Source organism: Periplaneta americana, chromosome 3 (assembly GCF_040183065.1).
Source record: "Periplaneta americana isolate PAMFEO1 chromosome 3, P.americana_PAMFEO1_priV1, whole genome shotgun sequence".
NCBI classification, from domain to species: domain Eukaryota; kingdom Metazoa; phylum Arthropoda; class Insecta; order Blattodea; family Blattidae; genus Periplaneta; species Periplaneta americana.
Genome location: NC_091119.1, coordinates 64,047,176 through 64,062,446, shown reverse-complemented (window position 1 = coordinate 64,062,446; position 15,271 = coordinate 64,047,176). Strand labels below are relative to the sequence as shown.

Below are 15,271 nucleotides of genomic sequence, written 5' to 3'. Positions count from 1 at the left end.
CATTTTAAGTTTCTTTACTTGAAGTATAATTGCAACAATTAGTAATTAATTACGATATATTGATATACGTTATCAAGGTTATGGAATAAATTTTTTAGGTGATAATCAAAATTTTTCCAGTTATGTGTGATAACATATATTTCGGGAAAACTAAACATGGGAAGGAGAAATTAATTCACTGAGGATTTATGTATACATTGCATATATTGCACAGAGTGTAATCTTATGAACTTATTTTTAATACGCTTAAAGAGGAGGTATATAACACATTACAAAAACAGTTGCTGCCGCACTTTATATCGACTTATTACGAGGCAACCACAATGGCCATAATTTCAAATATGTTTCCACAAGCGAAGCTGGTCGGTTGTTTATTTCACCTCGGGCAATGTTTCTGGAGAAGACTTCAGTCTGATGGACTCGTTGAAGAGTACAACCGGGAAGAAAATGTAAATTACGACCCACATTCCATTTGCTAATTGCAATAGCATTTGTTCCCTAGGAAGACGTCGTCTCCGCTTTCGAACTACTAAGAGATACCATATTAGACAACTTTGTTAATCTCTTCGACTATGTCGAACACAACTATGTAAGAGGAAGAAGGCGTGGCAGAGGAAGGGAGATGCCTATATTTCCTCCATCCACCTGGAATTGTTACATTCAAACACTAAAAAATCTTCCAAGGACCACTAACATGTGTGAGGCATGGCACCAACGCCTTAACACACTAATTGGAAAGTTTCATCCATCATTTCACCATGTTCTAGAGTCACTGCAGGCTGAAACTGCAAAACTTCACAATGATATTGAAAAATTGAAAGGTGGACAGTCGCCACCACGTAAAAAGAAAAAAATATACAGATCTCAACACAAGATTATAAAGAATTGTAGAAAGATATCAGGAATATAAAGCCGATGAGAATGTTTTAGGTTACCTTCGAGCAATTGGGCATGGTGTCGCTGGACACTTTGGTTAAATTACTTATTTTGGATATATGCACTAACTTTGGGTAAAAATGTGTATAAAAATTGATGAGTATTCAATAAATAATAGTGAAAGTAATACTGTGTAGTACATTCAATATTGTGACGAAACATATCCGAAAGGTGCGTCACAGTGAAGTCATTTCTTGGCCACCGAGGTCACCCGACCTTACTCAATTGGATTACTGTGTGTGGGTTAGCTTAAAGGTACATTTTCCTCGGTGCGACTATTGCGATGATCGTTCAACGATTATTGTTGAATGATTAAATGTTGAACGATAATCGTTGGTTACCATTTTGCTCGGAGCGTCTACGATTTGTTAATTTTTCACTAGTCGCGTGTTTTCATTTGCAATCGCATCGTTCTAGAGCAGCCGTGGCGAAAATGTGATCGTGCGCCGAGCCACTGTCAAACCTGCAATGTGCATAGCACCTATGGAGGGAGGCGGACACCCGAAGGGGAAGTGAAGCAACTGTCTGACTTATTAACGGATTTTCATTTTCCTTATGTCAAGCACTCAAATATAATTTTATACAGTACAAGGCTAGAAAATGATGTTTAGTACGTGTAACGAAGAAAGAAATGAATAAGAAAACATAGGACACAATATCACAACCTAAAATTAACTGTCTTCAGAATGTCTCTGCGACAGAGTTTCAAAATCAGGAATTATGTCACTTACTGTTAGTCGTAGTTGGTCACGAAGGTATTTGTCTGTCAGTCGTGATCTAAATTTGGTTTTTACTATTTTCATTGTTGAAAATAATTTTTCACAAACATAAGTTATAGCGAACATGGCTTCAACAGACCAAACAAATGCACGAAGCTTCGGATATTTACTTTTTTTTTTTTTTGGAAAAGATTTGAAAAGTTTAACATTTTCAAGTTCTTACATATAACTTTCATTTAACATCACATTGTAAATCTGTGAGTTTAAATTGAAGATCTAACCATATTATTCGTACATCTGCTGAAAAAGGATCGACGTACAGAGGTAATAATAATAGTAGTAATAATAATAATAATAATAATAATAATAATAATAATAATAATAATAATAATAATAATAATAATAATAATAATAACGATAATGATAATGATAATAATAATAATAATAATAATAATAATAATAATAATAATAATAATAATAATAATAATAATAACACTCAACCTTTTAATGTTCCATGATTGACATGTAGTATCATGCCATTTTATGTTACACAACCGTTTTCCTCGTAATACTTGTGAACAAATCATACATTTAATATTCTCATCATATTGGCAGCAAAAAAACGCGTCCTCCCATCCTACTTTGAAACTTTCGTTTTTGTAGAGGTACATGGTTTCAAGAGAGACACTGCGACGATACGCCACTCGCAGGTCAGAGACAAATACAAATGGAATGGAGTTTGACTCCAGTGAGTGAGAGGGTGGGGGTTGGAGAAGGTAGGAAGCAAGAGAAATGCATAGCTATCATTTCGAGCCACAATGTGCTCGTGAGTCACATTTTCGCCACGGCTGTTCTAAAGGAAGATTGTGTTTAACAAAATGAGTTTAATAAGTAGACGTAAAAGATTACTTAAATGCCTTTGATTGAGGAGATGGAAGACGACGAAATACTTCTCCATACGTATGGGATGAAAAGAGCCAAAAAACACAGTCTGCTTGAGCTCAATAATGAAGAGAGACTATACCAAAAATTTAAATAACTTAATTATAACTTAATTTTCCAACTTTATTGACAAACTCAGCCCATATATTGTCCTTGACCCTTTGATCCTTGTAGGACGCATGTGACAGCTGCCACAGTGAGGGATGATTCGCCACTTCCTCGAGAAGAATTTCATCATCCACGTCAGAAAACGAAGGAGCCATGATACACGTCTTTCTCACAATAAACGTTAGCGACTGACGATTATATTCAACCTTTTCCTGAACGACTATTCAAGATGTACGATCGTCATTAACGACTCTAGCGGCAGTCGCTCGAAGGAAAACAGCTCCATAGGAAATACAAAGAAATAGTGCTCGACAATTATCGTTGCGCGATCATCGTTGAACGATCATCACAATAGTCGCACCGAGGAAAACGTACCTTAAGACCGAAGTCTAACAAGTGCAAAGTGGAAACAAGGGAGGTACTTCTCGTTCGTATGTTACATGCTTGTGCTCAAGAAAAGGAATGTCCGAATCAGCTCAGATCAGCAACACAACAGTTGTCTACAAGAGCTGCAAAGTGCACTGAGGTTGATGGTAGACTTTTTGAACATGTTCTGTAAAGAAAAGTACACAATTAAACAGAATATAAGGTAATGGTGTTTTAATTTACTATCACCTGCAGTTTTCCTGTTCCTCATTGTTTCCATTAGTTTTCTCCAAAACCGTTAAGAACAGGACATATGTTCATATAAACTTTTTTGTTCAGAATCACCAATATTATCACTCCTCAAACCATGTACCTTTCCTCCTGATTCACCCCTATATATGCAAATGACGTTCAATTGTACATTTCCACCGGTTCTGATATGCTAAGCGACTGCATTAATATACTTAATAAAGATCTCGAAACCATTTCCTCATGGTTTCAACAATTTGGACTTAACCTAAATACAGGCAAATCACAGGCTAACTTATTTACAAATAAAAGATTAATCCCTGATATTAATAAACCGAATTTTTCACTGTGAAACTGAATAAAACGATTATTATATTCAGTTCAACTGTAAAAAATCTCGGAGTTCACTTTGAATCTAATCATACTTAGGACACACATGCAAGAAAGTATTTTCTACGTCCACTCATTAAAAAGATTGTACCATTATCCAACTAAATTACAACAGATGCTTATACAGACTTTTGTTATGCTGCATTTCGATTATTGTGACACTTTATTTAGTGATCTCAGGGTAGATTTATCCCAGAAACTGCAGCATGTTCATAATGCATGTGTTTGCTTCATATGTAATGTCTGTTACTATGTTCACATCTCACATTCTTTCGATAAATTATCATGGATCAGGTTATAGGAGAAGAGGAAGTTATACTCTCTTTCTATCTTATAGTGAATTTTGCGCCCCTCAATCCTTATTACTTATTTTTTCGATTTCACAACCTTCCTCACTATTATATGTATTCCACTATGTTCATTTTTATTTTTATTGTGTACACTTCATTCAATTCTCTGTTTCTGATTTTATTATGTGAATCGTATTTGCTTCTAACTTAACACTAATATGTATTCCATTATGTTTATTTTTATTGTGTACATTTTATTCAATTGTCTCTTTCTGATTTTAATATGTAAATCATACTTGCTTCTAACTTAACACTAAGAGTCATTCATTCAAAGTTTTCTGCCCAAGGGCAGGTCTTTCACTGCAAACTCAGCATTCTCCAAACTTCCCTATTTTCCATCTTCATTCTTAGTCTCCACATATGCTCAATACATCTTAATGTTTCTATGACACTAATATGTAATTACTTAAATCTGATACATATTTTGTATGTTTGACTATGAAACAAGTTTAACTCCGGTATAGTGTAAAAGAAGGCCTTAATTCTCCCAAGTTAAATAAAATCTTCATGGCCATGACAACCACCACTACCACCACTACTAAATATTGGCAGTAAAACCATATATAAAAATTTCCAATTGCTCTATTAATTAATTTAATAATAATAACAATAATAATAATAATAATAATAATAATAATAATAATAATAATGGTTTATTTAACCTGCATTGTTAACATTTGATAAAGTGAATTCTAAGTACAGTACCTAATTTACAGTGAAATCCCTTAATAACTGGAACCCAATTAACTGGCAATACCGAAACAATGGCAAAAAGAAAAAAACAACTTCCACATTGTCACAGCCTGGACCATCAGTGTTGCCACAGTAAGAAGGTCGAACGAATTTTCATGTTCAGTGAATATTCAGCCTAAAATTATATTGAGAAATAAGCTTCACATGACTGGAGTTTCAACAGTTGGCATTATAAAATACAAATTTTTTAAATTATTCATTAAATTATACAGCAAAATTTCGTATCCAGAACTGGCTTGGTCCTTTTGGTGCCGGTTATGAGGGATTCTACTGTATTAACTTGTTCCATAATGTTCTTTTATTACTTTAAATTATAGATTGTATTTTCATCGTATGCCTTCACTTTACTTTAACCAGTGCAGTGGATACCATCATACTGTATTAAATATGTTATTCTGTCAACACATTTAAAGAAAATAATTTTTGACAGGGATCCCAGCAGAATTAATGAGCACAATAGATATGACTCCTCAATAAACAAGCTGATTTTGACGCAGTGCTGATGTAGACATGAAAGTGTATATAAAATCTATCTGCCCCTTAAACATCTATGGAGAACTTCAAGGAAGTGGTGAAAATCAATGGTCAAAGGAACAAATTCATTAGACAATGAGACATCTTCACCTCAGAAACACAGATATAACACTTACTGCAGTTCTGCTCGTCAGAACTGGGGCCATCACCAACTGCATCATCACAATCATTGTCCTTGTCACAGAGCCAGGCTTTCATGATGCAGTGACCATTGGCACATTGGAACTGGAGTGAAGAACACTCTTGGGGAGCTGTCGTGGCTGAAACACACATCAAGCAGTGTGAGACCAACTTTACTATGCTGTACTGTGTGTGAATGGTGAAAGTAAAGTTATCCATATGAAAGGCCATGAAGGCTCACAGAAAGCAGAAAATTAAGACTTCCACTTTTACATTAGTAGCAGAAGGGACATCAGACTTTATACTTGTCCCCTTCACCCACAAAAAAATAACCCTGATACTCAGGGCCATTGTATAGTTGGGAGGATTAGATCAATGGAGAAAATCCATCACTCCATTGGGAATGAACCTGTAACCTTCCAGATTCCAGTGGAATGCTATACCATGATGCTACCGCAAGCACCATGTGTCAATGGTGTTTTATGTAATTTCTTACTTGTATGGTGGTCACAGTTCTCTTCGTCACTGTTGTCCCAACAGTCATTCTCGCCATCGCAGATCCAATTCACATGGATGCAGGATGTTGTATGGTTGCAGGCAATCACAGGGAGTGACGGCTGCAGCTCTGAGCAGTTGCGAGGCTCTGTCAACAAGCACTAATTCTTACAAACACAATACTCCTTCCTCTTAGGGGTATTTATGTAGATTGGTAGATCCAGGGTGCGAATTAACAGGGAGGGATGGGGGGATTACCCCCTGTTGGAAAGTTATCCCCCTCTCATAAATTCATATTAACATCCCTATCCTCCCCTCACAAAATATAATTGTTTTAATACGAGTATATGTACTTTATAAAGCACAAAGTAAGCAAAGAAAATAATATTTCTGTATTATCATCACAGGCGAGCTGACAACAATCAATAACTTAGGAATTACACATCTTATTTTAAGCCTGTTCATGGATATAATTATTAATATGATCAAGATGCAAACAAACAAGCAATTCAGTGTCATCAAGCGTTGAGCCATATCCACTGAGAATAATAATAATTTTATGTATGGTATTCTCTATCTAGGATTCTATCCCCTCCCCCCACATCAGAAATCTTAATTCGCATCCCTGGGTAGATCAAATCTTAATGCTGGTTAGACCTCCAAATATGTCAGCCTCAATGGGCTCTTTGTGCTTACCTATTATCACTGAATGTCTAATAATGTTAGCCCATTTCTGCTCCTTTTCATGAGTTTATTAAAATTTGATAAGTTTTCGAAATCTTTGCAACAATGCTAGAGGCTAAGTTGCCCATTCGTTTTTCTATTACTGGGCATCAGAGACCTCTACAACATTAAAGTCCTGCAAATATATGTTCCCAAAGCAGGAACTTTGGACAAAAAAATGGTCGATAATTTTTCTGGAATTCTTTCTTTGAGGTACCTACAAGATAATTTCAAGTGCAGTCAATCTACAACATGGATCCCTGAGCTTTACTTCTCTTTTCTCAAGAAAATTATGTTAAAGATTTTCTGTCATTTTGAAAATCACAAAACAGAAAATCCTATTAATAAAATGTCCATTAGTAAACTCAACTATCCTGAAGTAGATAAAGCAATTAGTGTTTTATTCCAAAACCTAAATTTATCTGATTTTTATTGCCGAAAAATTGACAAGGGCTCTGTTAAATTCAACTGTCGAAGTTGATTATGCAAATATAATATTTCTCCCAGGGTCCTTACTTATCTGGTTTTATAGCTAAAAAAAGTGGCTAAGATTTTAGTCAAATTTTTCATTATTGAACCCAACTGTCTCAAAGCGGATAAACCAATTACTGTATTTACTTTAAGAGCTTTTACTAGGGTTTATGGGCAAAATGTAAGGCCCATCTTAAATATTTTGTTCCGAATCTGAGCAGCAAAGGAAAGTATTGTGGCAACCGTCTGGATTGTTCTTGTCGCGTCAGTGAGTTGCGCGCTAATCTAGCGAGAAGGAAGGCAAGGGGAAACGGAAACACGAACCCCTGACGCTAGATGCGGTACAGAGCAAGGGGGGGGGAGAAACGCTACTGTGGCTGGACGGAAGTAAGGAAGCATCGAGACGTGGATCTCTCTCGAAGATTCTGTAAGCCATGCGAATCGAAGATTCTAGGAGTTATGGTGTAATAAATAAAAGCGCTAGAATCAGTCTTGGGAAGTCAGTCTACAACTGAGTCTTTGTGCGAGCAAGGAAGCCAGCCTTCAAGAGCATCTGGAAGACCGGAGTTCGACGTGCAGTGGAACCGCACCTGGAAGACTTGGGTTCGATGGGCAGAGGAACCGCATCTGGAAGACTTGGGTTCGACGTGCAGTGAACTTGAGTAAGTCCGTAACTGTGGCAGTGTACAGGCGAATGCGACGTAGTTCGGAAGACCTGAGTTCGATGTGCAGTGAACTTGAACAGTGAGCTAGAAGAACTAGCCAAGGCAAATGAATTGCGAACTGAGAACTGACAGTTTTGTTCTGCACATAGTGCACTGTGAACATTAATTGAAATTAGGAGTACATTGTTGTTCTTCTCAATAATACACATAGTATATTGCCATTGTCGTCGTGTGGAGTGCAATAACGACTATTGTGTTGCTGTGTTGAGTGGAATACCCATTGTTGTAAGATGAATTATTAAGAATAAAAGTCACATTGTTATCGGGTGCATGGTGGTTAAAGAGAATAAAATTCACAGTATTAAATGAATGATAAATGAACAACTTGGAAGTACTAAGATACTTTATGTAATAAGACAAATACTTATTATAATGCACCATATAAAACATATCATAATTAAAAGTTATAGTAAATATATTGCACAAAGAAGAACTCTCCACTTGTAAGACACAAAAATTTGTACATTTATTATTCAGAGCGTAAAACCACAATGCTTAAAACAATTTATTTATTTCTTTGATGCTCACTCTCTTACTCTAATTGTTTTTCAATTGTGATTATTCCACACACAGATCAGAACATTTAAAGAAGAAGACTGAAGTGATAACCCGTCTTAAATTCAATTATAAAGAGAAGTTGTCCTCGCTCCAGTACACAATGTAAAATAAAACCTTCATTTTGGTTCTTGAAAATTAACACAGGTCCTGTATGCAATGGACTCTTATCATGCAAATCTGATTTCTTCAAATCTCTAACAGGTACATACTTTATCTAAAGTGTTTCAAACTTGATTTACTTAAGGTACTTGTTATCTTTATTAGTGAGTGTGTAATTATGTAATAAAAATATAACAAGAATTGATATTAGTTAAATAAAAAGCCAAAAACATAAAGCATAACTTGAGATTTGAGATGGTGTTCAATGTGATGCGTGATTTTTTTTTTTTGCAAAATGTTTCAGATGCAGAAACATCCAACGTTTCAGAGCTACATACTGGCGCAGTTCTGGAAAACAGCTCTTGGTAATGGATCCAACAGACAGGTTCCTGTTTCCTTGCCTTCCTTACGATGGAACTGGGACATGGCTCTGAAATGTTGCCTGTTTTTGCATCCACAACACAGTTCAAAAACCTAAAAACATCGCAACACTCAATAATAAACTTACTTTCGCAGTGCATCTCATCACTGGCATCAGGGCAATCGGGGTCGTTGTCACAACGGAAGCTCGCAAGTATGCACTGTCCTGTGGCACAGCGGAAGTTGTGTTCTGATGAGCATGAGCAATTGGCTTCGTCACTCAAGTCACCACAGTCATTCATATGATTGCAGACCCGGTTGTTTGGCATACAGCGGTTGTTCTGGCACTGGAAGAAGCCAGGTGGACACATGCGCAGTGCGCAGTAGTGTGGGTCTTCATCAGATTCATCCTCACAATTGGCGACACCATCACAGGTCAAGTGGTAAGGGATGCAGCCCCCTGCAGAACAGCGGAATTCCTGCTCATTGCAGTCTGCATCTTTGCTGGTGCAGCGCTGGCCATCACCCAACAATGTGCGTCCAGGAAAGCATCGACACTGCACCGCCCCTGATGCCAAAAGGGTGCACTCGTCCTGGCAGCCCCCATTCAACACACGACATGGGTTCGTCATGCCTATCAACAGGCAAACAAATTTTCCTTCATCAAAAGAAGAAAATTAGAGAGAGTAGGACCTCTATACCATACCTTCAAGGTGAGTAACTTAAAATGTCTGAAGTAGTGAAATACTTGGGAATTATTTTCGACTCCAAGCTAACTACATTTGAAGTTGTGTAGGTTGCAAGGGATAGCGATAGTAACCAACTACCTACTCTATCCAAATCCCATCCTCACTTTCTCGTGGTACAACCTGTTTCTACTAACGAGGCTCTGGGGACCGAGTCATGGCGGAATAGCCATTTCATACATGACAGAGAAAATACTGTAGTAACAACATTCATTGCCAACCTGCCATGGTGGTAAAAGGTTCCTTATGTGGCAAATAAGGAATATGGTTGATGGACGTCATGACAATCCTCCCAACTAGGCCTGATTTGGCCAAAGGCAGGTGTGGCCCTCTATACCTTATGGAGGTTGAAGAAAGACGATACAACTGAGGTGTTCAGTAATAAACGGTTGTAGACTGCTGATGAAATGCTTCCAAATATTGGGAAGCAAGAAAGAAAACAACTTCAGTGTTAACTCTTCAGCATTAGTTACATACATACTGTATATACATACATACATGTGAAGTTGTTAGGTGCATGTACGGGGAAAAAAAAGGAATTAAGACCAGGATAATCTGACCATCTATACTGCATGGAGACCTGGTATGGTGGCCCAGGGCCCTCCATAGTAAATATATAATTCAGCTTGGTAGAATTCAAAGAACAGCCTGCCAGGCAATTACTATTGCAGCAATGGAGGCACTCTTGACCTTGATTCCATTAAATTGATCAATACTGGAGGACGCAAGAATGGCTCTCTACAAACTGCAACATATTAAGCTATTGAGAGTTTACGAAAGAGAATCAGATGTGCTCAAAATTAGAAAATAGATAGAAGACGACATATTGAATACGTGATCAGACTGTATACTTCCGGTTTACCAATTTACAAAGAAATTTAGGATCATTATTGACCCCGAGCTTTGGAAAAATCAGACTCCAAAATTTAGAGAATACCTGGATCTGGTTTACAGATGAATCAAAGAACGACTTGGGAACTGAATCTGGAGTGTATGGAATAAGACCCAGAAAAAGCTTGTCTTTTTCTCTGGGAAACTTTGCTACTGTTTTCGAAACGGAAATATATGCAATCATTCAGTATATTCATGAAAATATAAGGCGAGGCTACTCGAGTAAGCAGATCCTTATATTCTCGGATAATTTTACCTTAATGGTACTCATTTCATATTGGAGCAGTTAAATGGCAAGTTGTAGCCGATTTAAGTGAACACCATATTTTAAAGTTTTGGTGGCTACTTCATTCACACACAACCCCCAGAATGTCTGGAGGACCACACCTGCTGTTGGTCGACGGGTCCATTTGACCTAGCTGGGAGATCTTGTTGATAACCAGCTTTCCCTCCTTAAGCCACTGGAGGACGATTTTAGTGGCATAGCAGGTCAGCACTAGGAACAGAAAAGTAGAAAGAGGAGGAAGGAAAGGGAAATGAACCCCTAGGCCTCGAATGCTCTAATGCCGTCGGGATCGAAGAAAGTAAGAGTTCAGTCAGAGGACTGGATAAGAAAGGGTAAAGAGGGAATTGATATTAACAGTATCAAAATGACAATAGAAGAAAAAGCACTGATTCAATATGAAAAACTTATCAGATTACCAGGAAACAATTGGCATTCATACAGTCCTCTCTGTAGATTGAAAACTCAAAAAAGTTTCATATCCATTGTTCAAGAATTAAAACAGAAAATCAATATCCCGAATTTAAAAGAAAACTTACAAATTAAACCAAACCCTTTAACTCTATTAAATATAGAATATAATCTAAATTTAACAGAAGAAATACTGAAATCAGAAGTAAACACTAAAATACTGAAACAATTGTCTTTAGAGACAATTAATATTGGTACCCTCCACAAGACTGGCTTCATTTATACACCGACGGATCCTTGATTTCCAGAGAACAAGGTGCCGGTGCAGGTGTTACGTGCTGTCTCTTCTCACTTTATAGATCACTTGGATATGGAACAACAAGTTTTGATGGTGAAATCATTGCAGTAAGTGAATGTCTCAGGAATCTTCTATGCCACATCAATAAATTTAGGAATGCAGTTATATTGTCAGACACCAAAGCAGCTATTCTATCAATCGTTTATAAACATACACCTCATCTCAAACAGCAGAAATAACTAAAATGCTCTCTCAATTAATATCACTCAATAAAAGAATTGTGTTCCAATGGATACCATCCCATTGTGGAATCCTGGGAAACGAGAATGCGGATGCTTTAGCAAAGAAGGGCAGCACTGCTACTTACAGACCTGTTACTAAATCTACGTATTACTCTGTGAAAAGATTTATTAAATCTACATACTTAGACTTCAACAAACAAAATTTGATAACACAATCCCAAGGGAAAAAATGGAACTCTCTGCATCAAAATCCACAGTTAATTCCCGATTTACCACGAAAATCGTCTGTAGCTGCATTTAGATTGGCAACAGGCCATGATTGTTTGGCTACACACCTGCATAGAATTGGAATATATCAGTCCCCTAACTGCCCATTGTGCAACTCAAACCAAGAAATGGATTCGGAACACCTCAAAATCTGTGCTTCATTGGCTGGTCATGATAATATCTTTGAAAAATATTGGAGTGCAAGAGGTCAAATGACTTTATTGTCAAACGCCTGGCATTAGAAAACAACAACATATTCTCGGATAGCCAGGCAGCACTTCTGGCTCTTAGTAGTCATAAAATAACATCAGGACTGGTTTTAAATTGCTTGAATATACTCATGACCTAGAAGAACAGAATGAAGTACAACTCACCTGGGAGCCAGGTCACAATGGTACTGAAGGGAATGAAAAAAACTGACAAATTTGCTCAACAAGGAGCAGCTTCTAAATTCATTGGGCCAGAGCCAGCTCTAGGAATTCCTGAGTGTTCCATAAGAGTAGCAATTAAAAACTGGTCCGGAAAACAACATTATAAAAACTGGATTAAAGCTCCAGGAAATAGACATAGTAAGTTATTTATTAGAAGACTATGTAAAAAAAAAAGAGCTGAAGACCTATTTCAGTGTAATAGACTTCAGCTGAGAATAATTACAGCTTTTCTCACAGGACATGTCTCTGTAAAAAGGCATTTGAAAAACATGGATCTAAAGGAAATCTGGATTGTACATTCTGCAGAGTGGTTACTGAAACAGCCCATTGCATAATTTGCTCTTGCGAGGCTTTGGCTAGAGGCTGCGGTGCATCCTAAGCAAAAAGTAGATGGGCTAAAGTTACTATTAACGCAGCAATGTGAACAAGATGCATATGTTTACACTCTTTCAATCTCAACTCTTAAGTTGATAAACTGAATTGATAACTGGGTGTGTTGTATATTTTGGTGACTACAGTTGATGATTGCCGTTTGTATGCACAAAACGACATGTCACAAGCTAAAGATAATATGAATATGTATGTATTTATTTACACTGCAAGTGGGCACACACCCGGTGGCAGTGGTAACTTAATTACACACAATAAAAATAATACACAATACAATTAAAATGCACAACATAATACACAATAATTGCATTAACCTAAATAATACGTGAACCTAATTTTCTATTGCAATCCAAATATGTACAGGTCCTACATAAGTTTCACATTACTACTGATAATCTTTCACTTCACTCTTATTTCACTCACTGCACTGGCATTACGACACATCTCACAGACACTTAAGAACACATTTCACTGACACTTTATAACACATTTTACTGACACTATAGAACACACTATAAGTTATCACTGATCGAAACTATTCACTGCTATTGTAAACCATAACTTCACTGACTCACCACAATGGAATTTGAGCTCTTTTAGTTATTGCTGCTAAAACTACATTTCAAATCTACCCTTTAATAATTCCAAATAATAAATATAATTCCATCTACCAAAATTTAATATTCAAGCAATTGCTATTAGTAAACAAACATCCCCAATCCGAATAAATAAAACGGTAATTATACCTGCATTATAAGACTTAATATTCTGATAATAAATAACTAATCAATAAGAAACCAAATCATACGCAGTAACTTAACTCAAGAGTTCGTCTGTACAAACAGATATGAATCTTTAACGCAATTAAGCTACAATTACAACTCAATTACTTCTGTGGGAACCTTCCCTTACAGTTACAGCTGTTAACAACGTAGTTATTTTTTTTAATTTATAGCTATCAACGTACAGTTATTTAAAAAAAAATTATAATTGTGTTAAGATGCCTTTCCTGTCACAAAATGTCTCGTCTGAAAAGGAATAATGGATGTCTATAAACTAAATAACTAACTAAACATTTCCCATTCAGATGGAACAATGGCACATCGCACCCCCAGTAAAATACTGTCATATGTCGAAAATCGCATATATTTTCGTAATTTTCTTTCAACACTGTTTTACTGGTTGTAGATATGAAATTCTAACAATAAAATAGTATATTATCGAAGGTTTTGGTACCTATTTATTACAATTTTTTTACAGCAGTATTTTACTTGGAAATAGTGCATCTCTACACATCACAATTTTCGAGTTACGACACTATTTTACTGGGAGTGCAATATTATATTCTCACACTCTTGATTTAAAGAAAGTAAATAATGAATATGACTGATTATGTCTTGCTTGTAGATCTACATGCTTTTCTAAGTTTGCTGTGAAGCTTCGACTACTTTATATTCTTTCTTCACTAGTGCACAATTTGCAATGAAATGAATAATGTTTCCCATCTCACATCAAATGCTGTTGGCCAAGGCATACTTTTTTCTGCTTCTTTCTTCACATTCGAAATAAATTGAAATGAATGTAACATCGAAGTACGGATATTATTCTCAAGTCACGTGACTGCAGTATATACTCACTGTTGTGCAGAAAATTTTCAAATGAAAAGGATATAGATTACGTCTAATCTGCAAGTCATGAATGCAGTATTCATAAGAATTATAATTGGGACATTTCTGAGGCAGATTTTAGGATATGTATGGTTATTTAAATTTATTTCATAGCAGATCCCATTGTTGAGCAGCTAGCGTAAGAAAGACAAGGATTCAGAACACAACCGAGCGATCTATAGAGTTTGGGGGAGGGAAGAGTGAGGACAGCGGAAATATATATATATACAGTAGTTGGAGTAACAAATCGAGTGCATAAGAGCAGGCCTAAAGCAAGCGAGAGAATGCGTTAATAATATACTCACTGTTGAAATGATCGAAATAACTTTTACATTATTTCTACAAATAAGGCTGGTATTAACAACATTTGTGATTCTTCAAAGAAAATACGAGTATATTACAAATGAAAAAAACAGTATTGTCGTTACTTTGTTATCGATAAAAGTAACTTCATTACAGTTAACTACTTTATGTAAATACTGGTAATAATGGAGTTACTGAGCATTACTTTGTAAAGTAATTATTACTAGTAATGAATTACTTCCACGTTACTCTTCAACTCTGCAAATGACTTAACGTATAAGTGGAATAGACACTATAAGTAAACAGATGCCCAAGTTATTTCATGGTCAGGCAACACAACAGTACTTATAGTCAGTCCACATGTGTGGGTTTCAATCATGAACAATCATTCTCCACATGAAGTGCAGTATTACTATGTTTCAGAGTCCTGGATATCAGAGAAAC

The 15,271-nt window shown here is 36.4% G+C and overlaps 1 protein-coding gene across 2 annotated transcripts in view; it reads right to left on the bottom strand.

Annotated features, from left to right (window-relative positions):
• The window catches only part of LRP1 (LDL receptor protein 1), a 423,729-nt gene that overhangs the window by 93,207 nt on the left and 315,251 nt on the right, over positions 1–15,271 (bottom strand). For both annotated transcript variants that reach the window (XM_069820634.1, XM_069820633.1), the window contains exons 42-44: positions 9,047–9,532; positions 5,964–6,110; positions 5,464–5,607 (exon numbers count right to left, since the gene is read on the bottom strand). In XM_069820634.1, the coding sequence (XP_069676735.1) occupies positions 5,464–5,607; positions 5,964–6,110; positions 9,047–9,532 (777 nt within the window). The remainder of the gene's footprint in view (positions 1–5,463; positions 5,608–5,963; positions 6,111–9,046; positions 9,533–15,271) is intronic.